The 18,136-nt window shown below is 44.9% G+C and overlaps 5 protein-coding genes across 5 annotated transcripts; 2 read left to right on the forward strand and 3 right to left on the reverse strand.

Moving 5' to 3' along the window:
* Nucleotides 1-551: 551 nt before the first annotated feature.
* AOL_s00097g263 (uncharacterized protein) lies at nucleotides 552-2,542 on the forward strand (the record flags this gene model as incomplete). Its single annotated transcript, XM_011126096.1, has 2 exons — nucleotides 552-840; nucleotides 957-2,542. 2 exons carry the CDS (start codon nucleotides 552-554, stop codon nucleotides 2,540-2,542), a joined length of 1,875 nt encoding a protein of 624 aa, XP_011124398.1.
* A 761-nt stretch (nucleotides 2,543-3,303) lies between these two features.
* Nucleotides 3,304-5,682, reverse strand: AOL_s00097g264 (uncharacterized protein; the record flags this gene model as incomplete). The annotated part of the gene is made up of 6 exons (XM_011126097.1): nucleotides 3,304-3,965; nucleotides 4,020-4,915; nucleotides 4,982-5,242; nucleotides 5,303-5,427; nucleotides 5,490-5,546; nucleotides 5,602-5,682. 6 exons carry the CDS (start codon nucleotides 5,680-5,682, stop codon nucleotides 3,304-3,306), a joined length of 2,082 nt encoding a protein of 693 aa, XP_011124399.1.
* A 2,414-nt stretch (nucleotides 5,683-8,096) lies between these two features.
* AOL_s00097g265 (uncharacterized protein) lies at nucleotides 8,097-10,763 on the forward strand (the record flags this gene model as incomplete). The annotated part of the gene is made up of 6 exons (XM_011126098.1): nucleotides 8,097-8,243; nucleotides 8,436-8,827; nucleotides 8,935-9,202; nucleotides 9,319-9,629; nucleotides 9,697-10,032; nucleotides 10,100-10,763. 6 exons carry the CDS (start codon nucleotides 8,097-8,099, stop codon nucleotides 10,761-10,763), a joined length of 2,118 nt encoding a protein of 705 aa, XP_011124400.1.
* Nucleotides 10,764-13,367: 2,604 nt separating this feature from the next.
* Nucleotides 13,368-14,323, reverse strand: AOL_s00097g266 (uncharacterized protein; the record flags this gene model as incomplete). The annotated part of the gene is made up of 3 exons (XM_011126099.1): nucleotides 13,368-13,553; nucleotides 13,685-13,794; nucleotides 13,957-14,323. The coding sequence occupies 3 exons, from the start codon at nucleotides 14,321-14,323 to the stop codon at nucleotides 13,368-13,370; spliced, it is 663 nt and encodes a 220-aa protein (XP_011124401.1).
* Nucleotides 14,324-14,959: 636 nt separating this feature from the next.
* Nucleotides 14,960-17,077, reverse strand: AOL_s00097g267 (uncharacterized protein; the record flags this gene model as incomplete). The annotated part of the gene is made up of 4 exons (XM_011126100.1): nucleotides 14,960-15,156; nucleotides 15,222-15,834; nucleotides 15,893-16,623; nucleotides 16,687-17,077. 4 exons carry the CDS (start codon nucleotides 17,075-17,077, stop codon nucleotides 14,960-14,962), a joined length of 1,932 nt encoding a protein of 643 aa, XP_011124402.1.
* Between the last annotated feature and the right edge of the window lie 1,059 nt (nucleotides 17,078-18,136).

The following is an 18,136-nucleotide window of genomic DNA, read 5'->3' on the forward strand; positions in this document are numbered from 1 at the left end:
ATATAACTTGATAATCATATCTGCCAAGATTTAGTGCAGACGACGCACTGAAGCGGGAAATCGGGTGTTACGTCTCGCCGCAGCCTAAGGCCAACCCCCCGTTTGGATGTGCGACAGGAATTGCCCCGAGCGCTCCTGGACGACGCCGGAAAACGCCAAGTTGTGAGGCAGGGACAGGTGTCGTATGTGTTTGCACGTATCGGGATCATGTTGGTGAGCAGAAAACCGGCCTTAGCCTCTCGCAGCCTGAGATATATTAATAACTTCCACATCAGCAAGACTACGTAAAGCCTCTGGGGTTTCGGAGTGGCTCATCGTTTCTCCTTATCCTTCTTTTCGATTATTTAGCATTTGCTTTGCATACCGGTGTCAGGGAATTCTTTTATAAACTACAACCGACTTATCCTTCCCAACAATATCAATCCTCGAGCTGCTCCCGATTTGGCTGGGTATCGCACGTACGTTCACATAAGCACAGGCCGAATACTATTGACGTTTGACGACACTCTGGAATATCCTTTGGAATTCGCGATACCCTGACGACGGCAGAGATGTCGTCGAACCCGTTTAGACGAAAACCGAACGATGGAACACCTTCAGTATCAGGAAGAACGTCATTGGACATCGACCAAGAACGATTGCAGCAAGTAGCACAACAGGCGTTTGCGGATGGAGACGACGTCTTCGAACAAGCCGGAAGTTCCGGACCAACAACAGTACCGGACATCCGGCCGACTTCAACAACAGCGCAGGTCGCAACTAAGGCACCTGAAAGCATCCCGGAATCTACAGAAGATGGGGTTACCGATGATATAAAGAAGCCGTCTGTTGAAGTTACAGGTACGTCCGCTTCCGCGTTTGTATTGCGTTGATCCCTCAAAATACCACGCGGTGTCGTCAATATCAACACCTTTTTCTCACGATGACCGATTGCTAATGCTTCAATATCGACTTAGATAAAGAGAATAAACTTGAGAATCATGTTGAGGACCTGGTTAAGGCAATTCCTCCCGTCATACCATCAGATGTATCTGAAAAGCCAGCCAGCCAACCACAGAGCATTCCTCCTACCCCGCCTCCAGCTCGGCCCGCCGCCCCTCCGGCCCCTCCACGGCCTCGGAGATCCGTTAAAAGACCCCGCGAAGAAGTTATGATAAACAAACCGATTATACAAGAGGCTCCTATAGCCGAAGTACTGACTCCGGTAGCTCCGAGTAATAATGATCCTTTTGCAGAGGCGAAATTGAAGGCGGAGTCAGAAGATGTTGGCGAGGACGATGAGAGCTCGATATACGAAATCAAAAAAGAGGATGCCGAAATCGCATCTGTAAAATCGATAGAGTCAGAATATGAAGAAAATAGTGCCAGTGAGGTTTCTGAGGTGCCTACGACTTCTGCAGCATCGCTTTCTGTGAAAACAGTTGCGTCTGAACCCGAATACGCTGCCACAACTACATCTCCTCAAACTCAGCCTCCCAACCCTTTTCGAAAGACTACAGATTCCGACAATATCGCTCCGATCTCTCGCCAAGATTCACTAGAAAATGAAAGAAATGATAAGCTTGAGGCACTACCTCCGCCAATAAAGTTTGGAAACCAGCAGGCTGGTGGGCAGGGTTCTAAGGCCAATCGACAGTCTCTCGATGTGGACGCTTTTAAGCGTCTTATGCTTACAGGCCAGGCAGTCCAGACACCGGACTCCGTATCGACCACGGAGACAAGCAATTTATCAAAACAAAGTCTTTTTAACAATATAGAACAATCATATACTCCAAGGAGTAGCCAAGATACCGGCAGAAGTGCATATGAAACCGAAGCAGTGGAACCGCCAACCCCCAAGGCCACAACTACTGCGACACCACCGACACCCAAGGCAAAACCACCACCGCCGAAACCACGAGGGCAGAGAAACAGCATGCCTCCTCCACCTAGGTCTGAACCTCAATCCCTCCTAGTTAAGGAAACAGTAGTCGCAGAGGCCGTAGCATCCGAGGAAGCTCCTACTACGCCTCCAAAGACTCCAAAGACTCCAAGACCTCCAGCACCACTCTCCCGGCGAGTATCTGCTCAAATAACTTCTTCGCCCGAAGGCGGCTTTTCCTTCCAGCCATCAGCAGTCTCTCAAACCCCACCACCTCCACCACCTTTAAGTCGTCGAAACCCCCCATCACCAAAACAACAACCTACAACCCCGCCAACTGTTGCCCAGGAACCACCACCACCATTTTCTTTGAATACGTCACCACTCCAAAATAAGAAGCCGGCCCCACCACCAGCCAGACGTGGTAGTAAGCGTATGTCTGCACCTCCTGGTCGCCTTCAAGCCGCCGCTGCAGCTACCGGTCCAACCCTTTCCAAAACATCATCGATGCCAGCCCCTCCTCCCCCGCCGATTCGAAAGAAAAGTCAACTTTCCCAATCAACAACTGAAGTTGCAGTAAATCCAAACGAACCCCCACCAAGGACGAGTAGCAGCTTTGACATTCTAGAGGATCTTACAAAACTCCAAAAGGAAGTGGATCAACTGTTAGGTAGAGTGTAAAAGGCACCCTCCCTTTGTTCACTAGTGTTCCGTTCTCTCGAGTCATCCAAGCATATAGATAAACCCTTTCCTTTCCTTTCCTTCCACTTCATTTTTGACTCTTCCTCTCACTCAGAGGTTTCAGAGATTAGTATTTCCCGATCTTTTTGTTACAATTCAGTGGCGGTGGCATAATTGTTAAGAATCAAGGAGAATCCCACTTACTTAGGCCATTATCGGCGTTCTGTGAGCGCACAGCGTTTTTATTACAACTACATTCGAATATTTGATATCACCTTTGTATTTTTATTGAGAGGGTATACCGGCTTCCGAAGTTTCTCATGCCGACCCCTACTTGTTTTTTGTATGTGATTTGTAAATAATAACCATTACAATTGTTTCTTTAGTCATCTCTAATTTCTTGGGGACGTTGACAATAATCTAGCGCGTGATATATTTACGTCCATGCGCATTACGTACGTTGAATACAAGGAAGTTCGTGGGTGGTAACATGTAGTACGGAATAATATTGCGTATCAATGATTCATAACGCCAAGTCAAATGCTTATATTATGCTACAAGGATATGAAAGGAATTCCAGCGGGATACTTTTTGAAAAGGGTAGGAACGATGAAAAATGGTGGGTATCCTCGGCATATTCATAAACAAGTATAGAACGCTGGGGACGAGTGCCCGAGCGAAGGGAAGTAGAAGGGGTAGGGGGTTTCAAGCGTATACATATTGGAGATTACCTCATACAAAAAAAAACCCTTTAGGGCTTTTTACTCATCATCTTCCTCCTCCTCACTCTCTTCTTCTTCTTCGGAATCTTCATCTTCATCTTGCTCTTCAACCCATTTAACAAAGGCCTTTGCTCCGTCTCTGACCTTCGTCATCTCCGGAGTTTCACCTTGCGGACCATTGCCTTCATTCCACCACTTCAAAAGGCCTTCATCGTCGCACAAATCTTCATTATAGAGTTTCATGCCGATGGCTTGCATGAGGGTGCCGCCCCTCTCCTTCCCTGCGAGCTCCCTTTGAATGTATCCTAACAACTCGGCCTGATCGTTGACCTCAAATATCATTCGATTGAACAACGGAAGAAGCTTTTCAACTGTTGCATCGACAACTTTCGAGGTATTTTCGTTGCTGGTTATCTTTGAAACGATGTAGCTGATAACCGCCGCGGCAGTAGCTCGTCTGACTTCGCTGAACTCAGCATTGGCGGACATTCGCAAACCGTTTAATTCTAGGATCATGATGTCAACTGAGTGGCTTTGCTTAAGAGCCCCTAGAAGAGAGTTGTAAGCCTCCCGGAAGAAACTGTCAGCCTCGCTTTCGCTAGAAGTGCGAGCGTGGCCTTTCTTTCTTTTCCCGGGAATTTCGTCATCATCCTCGAAGTCTGAAATGTCAGAATAATCGCTTTCATCTTCAGGGGCATAGACTAAATGTTCGTCAGCGCTAATTCAAACTTGGCAGGCTCGGGTATCAAACTTACGGCCCCCCATAGATGCCTCCCTCTGTTCGTCTTCGTCATCCTCAGAGTCTTCGTACTCGATAAGACTCTTAGTCTTCGAGTGGACAACTTGGGTGAACCTCCCAGACTCCTTTTCCTTCTTTGTGCTCATCTTGGTGTATCTTGCTGTCGTAGGAATGTCAGTGCCCTTCTCGATAGTAACGCCAAATGAGATTATCGCCCCGCTTTCGACGGTACATCCATCTCCAATGTGTGCTTCGTTCGCGATAATGCAGTTGCCGAGGGAGCAGTTGTCTCCAATCACAACATTGTCCCATACGATCGTGGAGTGTAACTCTACGTTCTTGCCAATAATGCAATTCCTTCCAATGGTAGCCCCAGAAATAATTGTCTTATCCCCAACACTGGTTCCAGAACCGATGATGCTGTTGTCCTTAATAACAGCAGACTGCGCGAGTATCACTTTAGACTCCTTATAGATATGACCTCGGGTGTACTTGTAGGTTTGCTGGTTTAAGTTGGTGTCCGGACTGAAAGGGTGTGTCCATTTTCGGGTTATGTCGTGAAGAATAGCATCGTATGTCTGGAGCGATTGGATTCTGCCGGCGTATCCAGATTTTAGAATGTGGGCGTAGACCGTTTTTCCGTACAGTTCATCCATCAAAATGCCGTGTAGGAAATCTTTACGGGAATGTTGCCAGTCAAAGTTTTCGGTAAATAGGGGAGGTACCTCAAAGGATACAATGTCGATACAGCAGTCAAGGAAATTTTCTTGAAAGGACATGGTTGGAAAGGCTTTTCCGAGTTCTCGAGGAAGGAGCATAGGGGACTCGGAATCCGACTGTTTCAGATACTCATAGTGAAGTATCCTTTCACGGTTTTGGTCAAGGATGAATAGGGCGTTTTCTCCCCGGGGTCTATGAGTCCAGAGTTGTTAAGAAAGGTCTTTAAATAATTTCCAAATATCATAGTGTAACCCTAACCTTGAATCGTGACGAGGGGAAATCTCACGGAGCACGGAAGTCATGATACAGTTTTTGTCGGCAAGGCGTCTCGCCTTGTGCTCCTTTAGGATACCTTGAAGGGGGATATTGCTGACAATATCCCCGCTAACAAGTATGAAATCTTCTTTGATTAGTCGTGATTGGTCGAGCTCTCGCATTACGTCGCCGACAGACATAATACTAGGAGAGTAAATCACACGAATTTGAAAGGGGGAAGAGTCTTTGCTCCATTTCGATTCTCTATCATTTAAAAAAAGGATTAGTATGATTACTTGTAGAATGTGAGTGAATGTAACAAACCTGATGTATTCTGTGATCTGATCATGATGGGCATGGCAATACAAAAGGATCTCTTCCACACCACCAAGTGCCAGAAATTCCAATGTATATTCGATAATCGGAGTGTTGGCTAGTGGGAGAAGGCACTAATATGGTTATCAGCATTGTCGTCGCAATTTTAACGTAGGTTACCCGCTGAGCTGCATACCCGGGGCTTTTCGAGAGTAATTGGCCGAAAACGCCTGTTAAACGAGTCGGCAATAATCTAGAGGAACGGTTTAGTGATTTAATGGCTAAAAGAAAGACCTTAAGCAACATACCACCGCCTGCAGTAGTGCCTCTGGCGCCTCTTCAAGGACACCTGTTTTCTTTGCTGACCCACGTTTAGATGTGGGAGCCATCTTGGGATCAATAAAGCCTCTAATACAGGGAAGCTATACGCTGGAGCCCTAAAAAATTTTTGTTTGGGTTTATCTAAAGGACGAGGGGAGATGCTACAAGCTTCTTGCGACAGTTTAGTAGGTTGGTGGGGGCGGGGAAGATCAGATTCGCAGAGAGGGCTCTTGATACAAGATTGGTGATCAAAAGGTACTTGATATAGATTGGACTTAGAGCGTATTCAAGTTAGTCCGTCGTGAGGTCAATGGGGGAGGTGGATGATGGTGGAGGGATGGTTGATGATGATTATACAGAACGGTGAAGGTTAACAGTGTTGTCGCAGAGTCATGAAAGAGAGGAAGTCGAAAATCATCTTGAGCTCATGTGTTGCCAAAGAATGTTTGACCTTGCTGGTTTCCATTTTGGGCGATATAAGCCCAAAGCCACGATACTGCACTGCCACAATATATCATGCCAAGCCCATATGCCACATATCTCCAACTACGAGAATGAAGCAGATTCACTGGACGGATCGGAATTCCGGTCTTCGGGCTCCTCGGGTCCTTACATAAAACAACGGCCGACGGTTGACCCTCGTGGATTTAGGGTCTACTTAAAGGGCTAATCGACCCGGCGTAGCGAGGGAGCCGGCGCAGTTGGCCGTTGTGGCACGAACAAATGCGAAACCGCGCTGCAACTCAATATTTCGAATCGGGCGTTTCCGCTAAAGGTAAAAAACCCAAAGTCATAAAACCCTCCAACCCGGGCAAATATATGCTAACTACTAGCTACTTCCTACTGTGCACTTGAGATTTTCTCTCTTGAATTTGCTTTTCGGTCATAAAACGGGATCTAGCTTCCCTCGTTCAAAGGGTCCGGCCCTGCCTAAGTACTTTAGCTCGACGTTAATGTTGTTTTTGTTGATTTGTGATGAAACCTGCCGCATTGTCGTGCGAGGTTCTGAAGGCAGCCGGCCCAATAGCCATTCTCAATAAGGCTGCATAACTGCATAAGCTTGAAGGAGTTCTGGCGCGCCGAAGATATCTCATGCGTGTGATATATGCCAAACACTGCCCTTTCGGGCCACGGCAATCCACCTTCTCTCGATCGAATATTTATTACTTATCGACATTCAGCTCGGAACCTTGGTACTAGTTGCTTGACCCCGGGCTGGCCTGCTCCGGTATCCTTTAGTATTTTCTCGGGCAAGGCTAATTCTTAGACCGTTCCCACAGACCTACAAGACGATATAGAAAAGAAAAACAGGTGGCGAAGTTTTGCCATTCCATTTCGACAACAGCTCAAGAGCTCTAGGCTGAAGTTGCCCTCATAGCTTTTGGTGGCCATCGCTTTCCTTCAACTTTATTTCGCCATTTACGTTGAGCGGAGGGAGCGGTTATAAATTAAACAGGGAAACAAGTATAAATTGACCAGGTCAAAGGCCCACTCTATTCATACGAGTTCCACCTAGGTGCAGAAATTGCATCCTGGGTTGACGTTATCTTTGCAGTCAACCTTCCATACCTACATATAGACCTACATTCTACTCCGGTTATTCACTCAGCTAGCTCAGCTATCCCGAAGAACTTCACACCCCTCGAATTACCCCGCTTTCTTCAATCCGCAACTGCATCTCTGCAGGGGCTCGGTTAATCTTGAGCGAGATTCGCTACAAGGTAATCATCATCTCTCAGGCCTGTATAGAGCCATGCATTTGCTGATATTATGCGATACGCTTGAGTTTATGCTAGGTAAAAAAATTCGCTCGACCATTGCACTCTCGAAAAGGGATTCGAGGACAAACAGGGAACCTTTCTCGAGCTTGCTCATTTGTTGATTGGTGTCCTTGTCAATTAACGCGCACATCCTTGGATGAGGCCGGCTAACGGATATCATCATTCTGGTTAGCGCTGTAAGGGCGTTCCCAGCATACCAAGAACAATAAGAGACTTTGGGACCGGGGTTTTCCGGGGATGGGCTTCGAGGATACATAGGCAGAAAGATACTTATTACCGGGGGGGCTCTAAACTTGTCCTGTGATTTTGGTGGCCGTCTATACATGCACATCTAGAATCTACCATAGGAAAGTTTCCCTCATAATCAAGCTACTTTCCTGCATGGAAATCCTAGTCAAAAGAAACAAACCCTACATCTTCTGCCACATCCATCGCACACTACAATTGACTTAATCATCATTGCATTTATGTGGTTCCTTGGGTCCTACAGGCTAGATAACTACCTGGATTTAGGAATGTCTGCATGACACTTGGCCCGTGTCAGGTCGTCAAGGCGAGGATAGTTTCGGAAAAACGATCTAGCATCGATACTTAGATATTTTCCAATAAAGGCCCCACGGAATAACGTGTGAAGACCCCATAAGGTGTGGCAAAAACGGTAACTGAGTGAGGTCGAGCCGAGGGAGGACTCGGGGGGTAAAATGAGCGAACACGGGCAAAGGAAAAGCCCACAGCGGCCGTTGGCTCCTCGCCCTTCTATTCTTCAACATGTTCCTCAGAAAACCATCAAGAAGACGAAAACCAGAATATCGAACGCCTGTACTGCTTGCAAGGCTCGAAAGACGAAGGTAAGACGCAACAAATAAGAATCTCCTTTGTTTAATTGGTTTCTTTAGTTCGAACACCCGGCCTTGAATCTTGTTTGCAACATTTCTGGGCTGCTTAGGTAGTTCAATAACAATAGAATCACGATGGTCGCGCAATATAGTCCCGTGACTAGACTGAAAACTGACGATACTCTTTTCATTGAACCCCAATAGTGTGATAATAACAAACCGAAGTGCACTGCCTGTACAGCCCGACCTAACAGCGAATGCGTATATTTCCCATTTCTCGATAAAAGAAAACGACAACATTCTACAAACAATCGCGATTCTAAAGCTCGGGAACATGAAATTCTTAACAAGATTTTCAATGCAACGAAGTACTGCTCAAAGGAAGAACTGCCCAAATTACTGGAGTTGATCCGGGGCGATGCATCGATCGAACAAATTGCAGAATATATTCAGGATAAACTCGAGGATGGGGACCAAATGACAATCGATGATGAACTAGCTGAGTCTTCTCTGGAAGACGAAAGCACGAGGGGGGATCATGGAGAGATTGAAAATGAAATTCCTTCCTCACCATCGACAGCACCATCATATCACCGGTATGCTACTACCCAGTTTTCGTCCTCTAGTCCTCCCCCCATCCGTGTCCATATCCTCTACCCGTTAAATTGGGCCCCTGTTAAGCTAATTACCTTATACAACCAAGAAGCAGACGTAGCAAAACCATCGACGCCATGGACATCGGTAGTATTGTTCAAATATCGATACCGGATGTACCCTCACAGCCTTGGACAAATGTTACGACAAATGACGAATTCGTTTCCCATTTGATACAATTGTATTTTACCTGGGAAGCTCCAGTCTACGACTTCGTTGAAAAGGCCCCGTTTATATCTGAAATGCGGTCTGGTAACCCCGTCAATTCGCGATACTGTTCCCCGCTTCTCGTTAACGCCATGCTCGCCACTGCTTGTGTAAGTTTAACCAAAGTCCTCCTAAGAATCAGGGGGGGGGGGGGGGCTGCCATCACCAAGATTTGAGGATGGAATGGTTATTTTGATAGATGTCTAATGACGAATGTTAAAACTAGAGATATTCCGACCGAGATGCTTCCTTTGAAGACAGAATGGACCCAGAGTCCTGCGGCAATCATTTTTTCGAAGAAGCGAAAAGGCTTTGGCAAGCCAGTTCTCAGTCTACATCCTTAACCAATATGCAGTCCCTCGTTATAATGCACTATTTTGAGGCACACAGAGCAAACGATGGCGTTGGGATCAACTATTTTGATGCGGGTATGAATATGTACCAAGAACTGGCTTCGGGCATTTACGATAGCGGCGAGGCCGTTGAATCGCCTTTGCAACTTTCATGGCCATGCTGGAAACTCTGGATCTGTCGATGGTAAGGGCTTCGATCTTTATTCCTTCGGATTTACCTTTCGAATTGCTAATGTTAATCTGGTTGATAGTTTTGCCTCCCTAGTTTTGCGAGAGCCATACTTTCTCTCCCCGCCAAACCTACCTGAACCTGCGATGCCGGATCAAGTCGATCTCAACGACACATGGCATCCGTATCCACAATTGACGAGATCCCGCCCATTTCAAAAAATGGAAACCGCGCGTCAGTGCATCGAGCTCGCAAAAGTAGTACAAACAGCGACCGTATACCTGTATTCCAACAACGCAACGAAATACGAACCAAGCGGCATTCTCGACATTCATCAACAATTTCAGGCCTGGTATGAAGGATATTTGAACACAGTAAATCGAACGGACAGTAATCTTGGGCCGAACATGACATTACGGTACATTCCCAATTTTTATTCCGGGCCACAGTACCATATCAATTACTAATTTGTTCATTGGAAATAGTATATGGTATCACGCCCTCGAGCTCCATCTATTCCGGGGTAGCATATCGGATACTGCCCCAGTATGCTCAGAAAATACCAAAATGATCTCATCAGCGCTCGATATTATTTGCAACAGTGCCAAGTTACAAAGGACCTACTTCCAGTTATACGGCGCAAAGGCTACCATTTTACTTACCTACAACTCCTTCCAATCGGCATTATTTACATTATACTTTTTAGAATTTCAAGAGTATCACGAGGCTTTTATTGAACATGTCAAGATGTTATCCCGGCTGGCAAAAAAGAGAGGAATGTCCGCATTTCAACTCTATATCGTCAAGGTACTAGCAAGGAGAGAGGAAATCCAGCTCCCTAATGAGGTATTGGAAATTTTCCAAGGGCTTGAGCCGGCAAGATTGAATTTTGAGAGACGACTTAGCAAAATCCCAGTGCCGGCGCTGAGCTCGAAAGCTGCGACATTGATTAAGTTTAAGGAGGAATTGTTGAGTGTACAAGCTATGGCCACGGAGACTGGGTCTCCATTGTTGGATATTGATTCGCGTTCATCAGAAGATACTATGAGGAAATCCTCACTTACAAGATTGTTCGACGAAATAGATCCCGTACTCGGGGGCTTATCAGACTTCTACCAGCAGATGCTCACTCTCGAAGACAAGGGTTGAGCTGTTCCCACATGTGCCTGCGCACACAGTGACTAGAGCTAGAGAGACCTGTTGCACTTTTTACTGCAACACGTAAAGTTAATATTTTCTTTTTGTGTTTTTTTCTTTTGTAGACGGTGCGCGGCGCATGCGACTTTTACATCATAAAGGCAGCTAGTAGCGATACTTTTGACTATAGTAGATTTGTATATTCTATGGAGTTTTCTATGCTTAAAATCTTAATTGATATTGTGCATACTAGTACTGAGCATTTTGATTACCCAGAACAAGTCAAGTTGGATCTTGGCGTCATGGTTGGTAACTTCGTCTACAGCCGAAGTGGCAATTTGCACCTTCCTAGATTTACGACGGGCAATGATTTTCGTCTATTCCAACACGCCTTCTTCCTTATCTATAAATCCAAGCCCTGCACCATGTATAGGTATGCAGTAATTTGCACCACGGCATCATCATAAATCATATTTTTCAATACCCTTGCGTGTAGTGGGAATGTAACCGAGCTGCATCCCGACCCGTTGTCATCTTAACTCGATATAAAGTTATAGAGCTCACTTCCGCCTTATGATCATATTGCGAACCGATCATATGATATCATACTATTAGGGCATCCCAAGTTGATAAAAATTTTGCATATGCTTCCGAAGGTCTAGAACCGAACTCATGCATAAGCCACCATTTACAAAATCGGAGTATGATTACTATGGGTGGAAAAACAATATCACAAAATGCCGTGCCAAATTCCGATTTGGAAGTAGCTATTTCAAAGTTTTCACTATGACATAGAAATTTGCTCCTTCACGGCTCCGTTCAGATCAGTCCAATTTTTGTACATCCGGAAAAGCAAAACAAAGTTAGAGGCTCAGGATTAGCTCTAATTTTGATTGGAGCGGGTTACTTTAGCGCTAGTGGCAAGAAAAATATATGTTTTAGCCTCGAGCTCCCGGAGCCCTAGTCCGTTACGCAGTATTTGGAATCAGGTGCCGTAAAGTCTCAACCTCTTTTTGCCTATAAAGTTTCCTAAAACATCAACGCTGCAAACTTCTGTTCACACTGTCGTTTGCCTCTTCGGGTTTATAGGCGGCCGGATACCATAACGATATCACAAGCCATGTATATAGTATAGAGTACTTCCGTTCGCATTTTTCTCGTCTATCCTAGTCCAGATGTCTTTCCAGGGTACCAGGCAAATGCTTATAACGGCGATAGCTTCTACCGTCCGGAAAAACGGGAAGCGATGACTACCATAGCTCCATGCGATATATCTGCGGGGTATAGACACGGGCCCAATTCCAGAGAGGGTATATCATTTTTTGGGGTAAATCCGCGGTAATCGGTTTGGGGCAAGCATCAAATTCTTTCCAAGTGCTCTGTCACAAATTTTAATATTTCGGCTCACGGGCAATGAAAAAATATTCGGGTCGCGGGGAAGTCACAAAGGAGTTAACCCCCAAGAATTTGAGAAAGCTCAATATACCCGCACGACCACGTCGATATGCATATTTCCGGTCAATAAGGTTCACAAGATGAAGACTGGGCGAATAAGCACAACCTAGTAACGTAGATATGCTTTTATGATATGCTTTGATTTCAAAGCAGTTTCCACATCGGGCTCCCTGACGAAGTCGAAGGCAGGTGGGCTCCGTAGACGGCGCCTTTGAAAGTTTATATCTATAAAACCTACACTTTATATAAGTATTCAGCCTTGCCAACTTCTGAAAACTCACAATTCAGGATGTCTTTGAGGCGGGACAACATTCGTACGAATCATGTTCGTATCGAGAGGGATGCGTGATTATCACTCCTCCTTCTCCATCTCCACGAGCCGGAATTTGACACGCGAGCCACCTACAGACACGAATTCAGTTACTTTTTCTTTAGAAGAACTATCTTGAGGCCGTTAGCCTACAACATCTTTTCAGGGCGCCTAGGGCTAACGGGCAAGATTTATTCCCATGCACGGGGTCAGCGAAAACGGGCGAATGCTTCGTGAGCTCAGAATATGTTTTCCCCGGGGTACTCCATTCGTCGGGAAATAAAAAGCATTTGTTTTGATACCGAAACGTTCAAAGCCGCACCAAGAGTTTAATTTCTTGGAAACGTCTCCGTCAACCGAAGATAAAAATATGTCTACCGTTAATGAGCTCCCGTGAACCCAGCCAGTCAGAGCCTCGACCCATATTGGCTGCTGCGAAATCCTCTTCTCATCAAGGTCTCGAAATTCCGAAACGTCATCGGGGTTTTCCTACCTCTCATAATATTTTAATTAATTCGCTATCTGCACATATAACCAATTTTATATATAGTGATAAGTTTTTAATGGACGAAACTCCCAGGTTCTTATTCAAAAGAAAAAAGCTGCACAAAGCCAGAATATTAATATAATATGACTTCCGTTTCCCAATATCGGTTTTCTAAGTATACCAAAATCCTTTGGTTTCCCAAGTACAATTTAACGGAAGTATTCATATTCTTGAAAGAGATAGGGGCAGGTTTCACACTCCCATACTAGGCTCGATCAGAAGTTTTCCAAAGGCTCTCAATGCCGTTCTAATCCCTATAATTTTCAATGTTTGAACAAGAAACAAACAACGTCTAAAATACATTTTATTCCTCTGGAGTATCGAAAAACTTCTGGAAAACAATAGCGTCAACATACTTTTCCTCCCCATCGACTTTCAACCATCCAGCGTCCTTCACCCTGCCCGATCTTGTGAATCCCAACCGGTCCCAAAGTTTGCAGCTGGCAACATTACTCTCGAAAACCAAATTGAATATACTCGATTTGTATCCCTATTTATACCCAAAAAGAGACAAGTAAACAAATTAATAACTTCTGTTCAACATCGATGCATCGACGATGTGATCATAAATCGCGTAGATTGTAGTCCACACGCGGGTTTTGCTTTAAAAATAAAACTTACCAACAAAGGAGCATAAACCAGAAATGTCTCTGCCATTACCCTTCCGACACCTCGTGCCCTCGCAGCTTTCGCCGTTAAAAACGCACCGTTACATACGTGAGAACATCTTCCTAACGATCACGAACAAAGCAATCTAATGTTAGCTACGAAATTCGAAAAGATCCAAGTGATACGCAAAACCGATATGAACAATCAAAACTAGATCTATAAACCCCGAGCGCAACTATTTTTGCCTGGATTGTGCCAAAAAGTTATATATGATTGCTACTTACCCGGATAATTCGGCTTGACATGAAAACTGCCCAACACTGTCCCATCGTCGGGTCCTCCTCGAACTGTCACAACCGCTGCAAAATTTCCGAACCAATACACTTCAAACAAATCCGCGCTCATAATTTCGTCCATTGGGTACGTATCACCCCGTTCAATCTCCCCATTCAACTCCTCACATAACGTTTCCACGATCGGTTTTAACGGCGCATCGTGGTATCCGTTAATGTAGGGTGTAATAATAATCTCAGTACCATCTCTTAGGGATTTCGACAAAGGAAGAAGCTTAGAAGGTTGGAAATTCACCCTGTTAGGACCAGATAATTGCTTGCGAGGGGCGGTGGGGTCATCAAGTGCCGCTGGCGACATCGTGGGAATTAATTCTGTGTTGTCGACGGAAAACTCCAACAGCAGAACCAAAGTGCGGGAAAACTTTTTCAACGGTCTTGGACCCTTCAAAAAATACCAATTCTAATTGAATGAAACAGTCGATCAAACAGGTCTCGCACCTAGATGAGATCAACTAGCAGGAGAAGAAAGTTGTGTAGATGATGCGGTATAATCAATTGTAAATTCAACAATCTCGAATAACATACCGACTTTTATAGCCGGCGGGCTCGGGTATCTCCACGAAACTATCTGTGAAGGATCACACCAAGACAACTTAAGGCCCACTTTTGACGAGCGTCGGGCGGCAAGTCAAAACTTAAACGCTTTTTAGTTTCGAGAGACGTCTTTTCGCATACTTTCTTGGAGGTCCGTGTCATGTTAACAGTAAAAGACAATCTGCCTAGTTTTAAATTTGATTTAAAATTTATTGATTATTTAGTATCGATAATATACTAATAATTAAGCCATAGGTAGTACGCATTAGACAGGTCTACAGAACCGGCACTTTAAGCGTATTGCGAGCCTATCTCGATATAGATTTATATTATACCGGATATATCCCAAACTTCTAAGGCTTTAGACCTCCTCAGGCAATAAGCCGTTAGACCTCATATATCAGTCATGCTGGAAACATAAATTGCCACATGCATCCTCCTTGAAGCGTGTCTCAACTCCATCATCCGCTAAATCGACCACGGGCACCATACTTGGTCTTCCATGTGCACACTGAAATGGAAAATCACAAGCAGCAAGCTTGTCGATCAGATCCCGACATTCCTCTAAAGTGAGCTTATCATTGAACATAATTGCGCCTATGACAAAAATCACACCGTCAGTAAAATTAATCTGTAGAAAAGGAAATTGTGAAGCCACCTACTCCTGCAAGCTCGACTGCTGACAACTTCGTTCAGACGCTGCGTAGCCGTGACCATTCTTTTGATCCACCCGCCTCTACTATCAGGAAAACCTCTACTTCTCTTTTCATCCTTCAACTCTGCAATCCAGCCTCTCAATAACCTCACCACCACTGATGACTCACTTACACATCTATCCGCCACTAACTCTGGCACCCCGACAACATCAACTACCACTGCACCGTGAGCTCCCCTTATCGGTGTAATATCTAATTCAAACCCCCAAGTCCTGATATCATCCAAATACAATCTCAATATGTTCGCTTCGTCCGCATTGATGGAGAATGAAACCTCCTTTTTCAAAGGTTTCGGTACGTTATCAAATTCCTTCCAAAGCCTTTCAACCCGAATTCTTTCGTCGGCAGCATGTTGGTCGACGATAACCAGTAACTCCAGAGGTTGGAAAAACAAGAGGATAAACTTTTCATCCACTTGCGCAATTACTCTTGCTGTCTGAAGGGATGATTTAGATAGTCGTGCCGTACTTATATGTTCATCTCCTTTGAAAGTATCCGATATCATAGATTTTCGAGGAATCTGTGCTTCGGGGTTTCTGTAAACCGGGTTTTTGAAGGACTTTATGATAAGTTAGCCATACACTCGGTCGTTTTCTTCAGGGATCGGCTATACCCACCGAAACAATATTTGATGTCCAGCCCTGAGCGGTCATAATCCCCTTTCGTTGTTCAGGCAATAAGGTCAATCTCTTCGGCATTGCTTGCGGCTTCGGGGTCCTGATTTCATTCCCGGTCCTTGCATCCAATAATATATTTTGGTTCGTTTCTGGGTCCAAGTATCTCAAAACAGCAGGATCGTCGGCGGGTATATCTTCCTGCTGCATCAATTCCTCCGGTGGTGGTCTTTCCGCCGGCTCCGGCATGACCCTCCGAATTTTCGCTCCATTGAGGTTCTGTGCGGCGAGACTGTGGGAACTCTTCATCCTCGAAGGATACATCAAATCCAAGGCAAGATCCGCCCTCCTCTTCGGCACCCACTTCGTCCCGATGTCCTCATCTTCATCTGCCTTCTTTTTCGGCATCATGGCCGCGGCTCTCTTCTTCCAACCTCCAACCTTCAGAAACTCATCCACCACCGCTTCAATCAAGCTTGTGACATCTAAGAGGATTGTATTGCCACTATCCACTTCCAAATCCTCTGCATGCACCATATTCAGTGAACCAGATGTTTCCACGAATATTACAAACGAAGGATGTCGTTCAACGCCCTTCCTCACGACCCATCTCTTCCCAGCCTCTGGTGCAATATTCTCATCGATTGTTCCAAACGATGACCCTGTAAACAAACCATTGATCTTGGAATATAAAATCGAGTTCGTATGCCTCCCAACAGGTGAACCATTGACGACTTCAGTAAGAGTCAGCACCCACCTCCCCCTATAAATTATAAAGCAGGGAAGAAAAAACTCACAAATAAACTGCCTCTCCCTATCCGCCGCAGGCACCAGTGCAATAACCCCTTTCATAGTAATCCCACGCCACTCACCACTTATTTTCTCCCACAATGTCTTCCCAAACCCCGCCTGATCCACCACATTCCCAATCCTCACAGACATACCACTTTCATCCCCGCCTCCAATATCAAAAACCGCCTTCCTAACACCTTCCTCATTCCTAACCACAACTTTAACACCTCTTCCATTATTTGCACAAAGTAATAAAACCTCAACAACTTTCCTCCCAATATCCCTCCACTCCCTCGCTATTTCGGTAGCGGTCATATCTTCCCTCCCCACGAGCCTTACAGGGAAGTTACCGAATAATCTGTCGACAATAACTTTCGTCCCACTTTTTGGAAGCATCAAGTGGTCGTTTTCGATTTGTCCACATACTAGCCGAGACCCATAATGATATCTTACCGCATGGGTAGATCTGTAAAACTGAGAACGGGAGTAAATCGTAAGCAACGATGACGTTGCGAGAGATGATAGGAACTCTCCACGAGAGCCAAAGGTTTGGCTTGAGGGAGATGTCGATTTAGATGTCGCTACAAGTCCAGGAAACGTTTATACTAGTATTAATAACAAAATCCTTCTTTTAAGAAAAGAAAAAGGAAAAAGAAAGGAAATCGAGCTTGAATACTCACAATATCTATTCCCAACTAATATCATATCACCTGGAATAATACCTTCCCCATCATCTTCAATTACAATAGAATTTTTGATGATATTGATAAAAATATTAATCGTAGTAGCATTAGCATCAATACCTAAAGGAACATCCAAATTAATTAGCATTTTTTCACAATCCTAAATGATCAAAGAACACAATCCAGGAATTAATAATTAAGAAAAACAGACATACTATTCATCAAAAGCTCCTGCACAGCACCCGCCAAATTCGTAAGCGACACTGTACTCCGAATCTGAGCTATCGCACTAGCCGAAAGCCGCTGAATCCGCGGCGGCTGTTGCTGCTCATCCATAATATCTTTCTTTTAAAAAAAGGTATAAAGTTAAGGGAAACCACCCAGGGAACTATGTCAGGGGCCTGGCCCAAGCCTTCATAAAATTTAACCTTTTTGGGGAACAAAATTAAGTCCCACACGCTTATGGCGTAAAACAGCAGTTTTATCTTACTGTTTAAGAAAAAGAGCTCAGGTTGAAGTAGGTGAAAAGAGAAAGCTTCGGTAATTTCGGGGGATCAGGTAATCATGTTTGATTGTAAAGTACGTGAACTGGAAGAGTGGACTCATCGAGAGAAAAAATAATCTTTTAATGGACCTGTACAGCTGCACAGGATGAGCAATTCATGAGCACAAATGCATAAAGGTTGACTAGCTGGGTTGTTCCATAGTTGCGCATTTGGCTTTGTAACCAGCTCGGAAATAAAGGAACAAGGGGTTAGGGGGAGAATATTCC

Source organism: Orbilia oligospora, assembly GCF_000225545.1.
Source record: "Orbilia oligospora ATCC 24927 unplaced genomic scaffold scaffold00097, whole genome shotgun sequence".
Taxonomy (NCBI): domain Eukaryota; kingdom Fungi; phylum Ascomycota; class Orbiliomycetes; order Orbiliales; family Orbiliaceae; genus Orbilia; species Orbilia oligospora.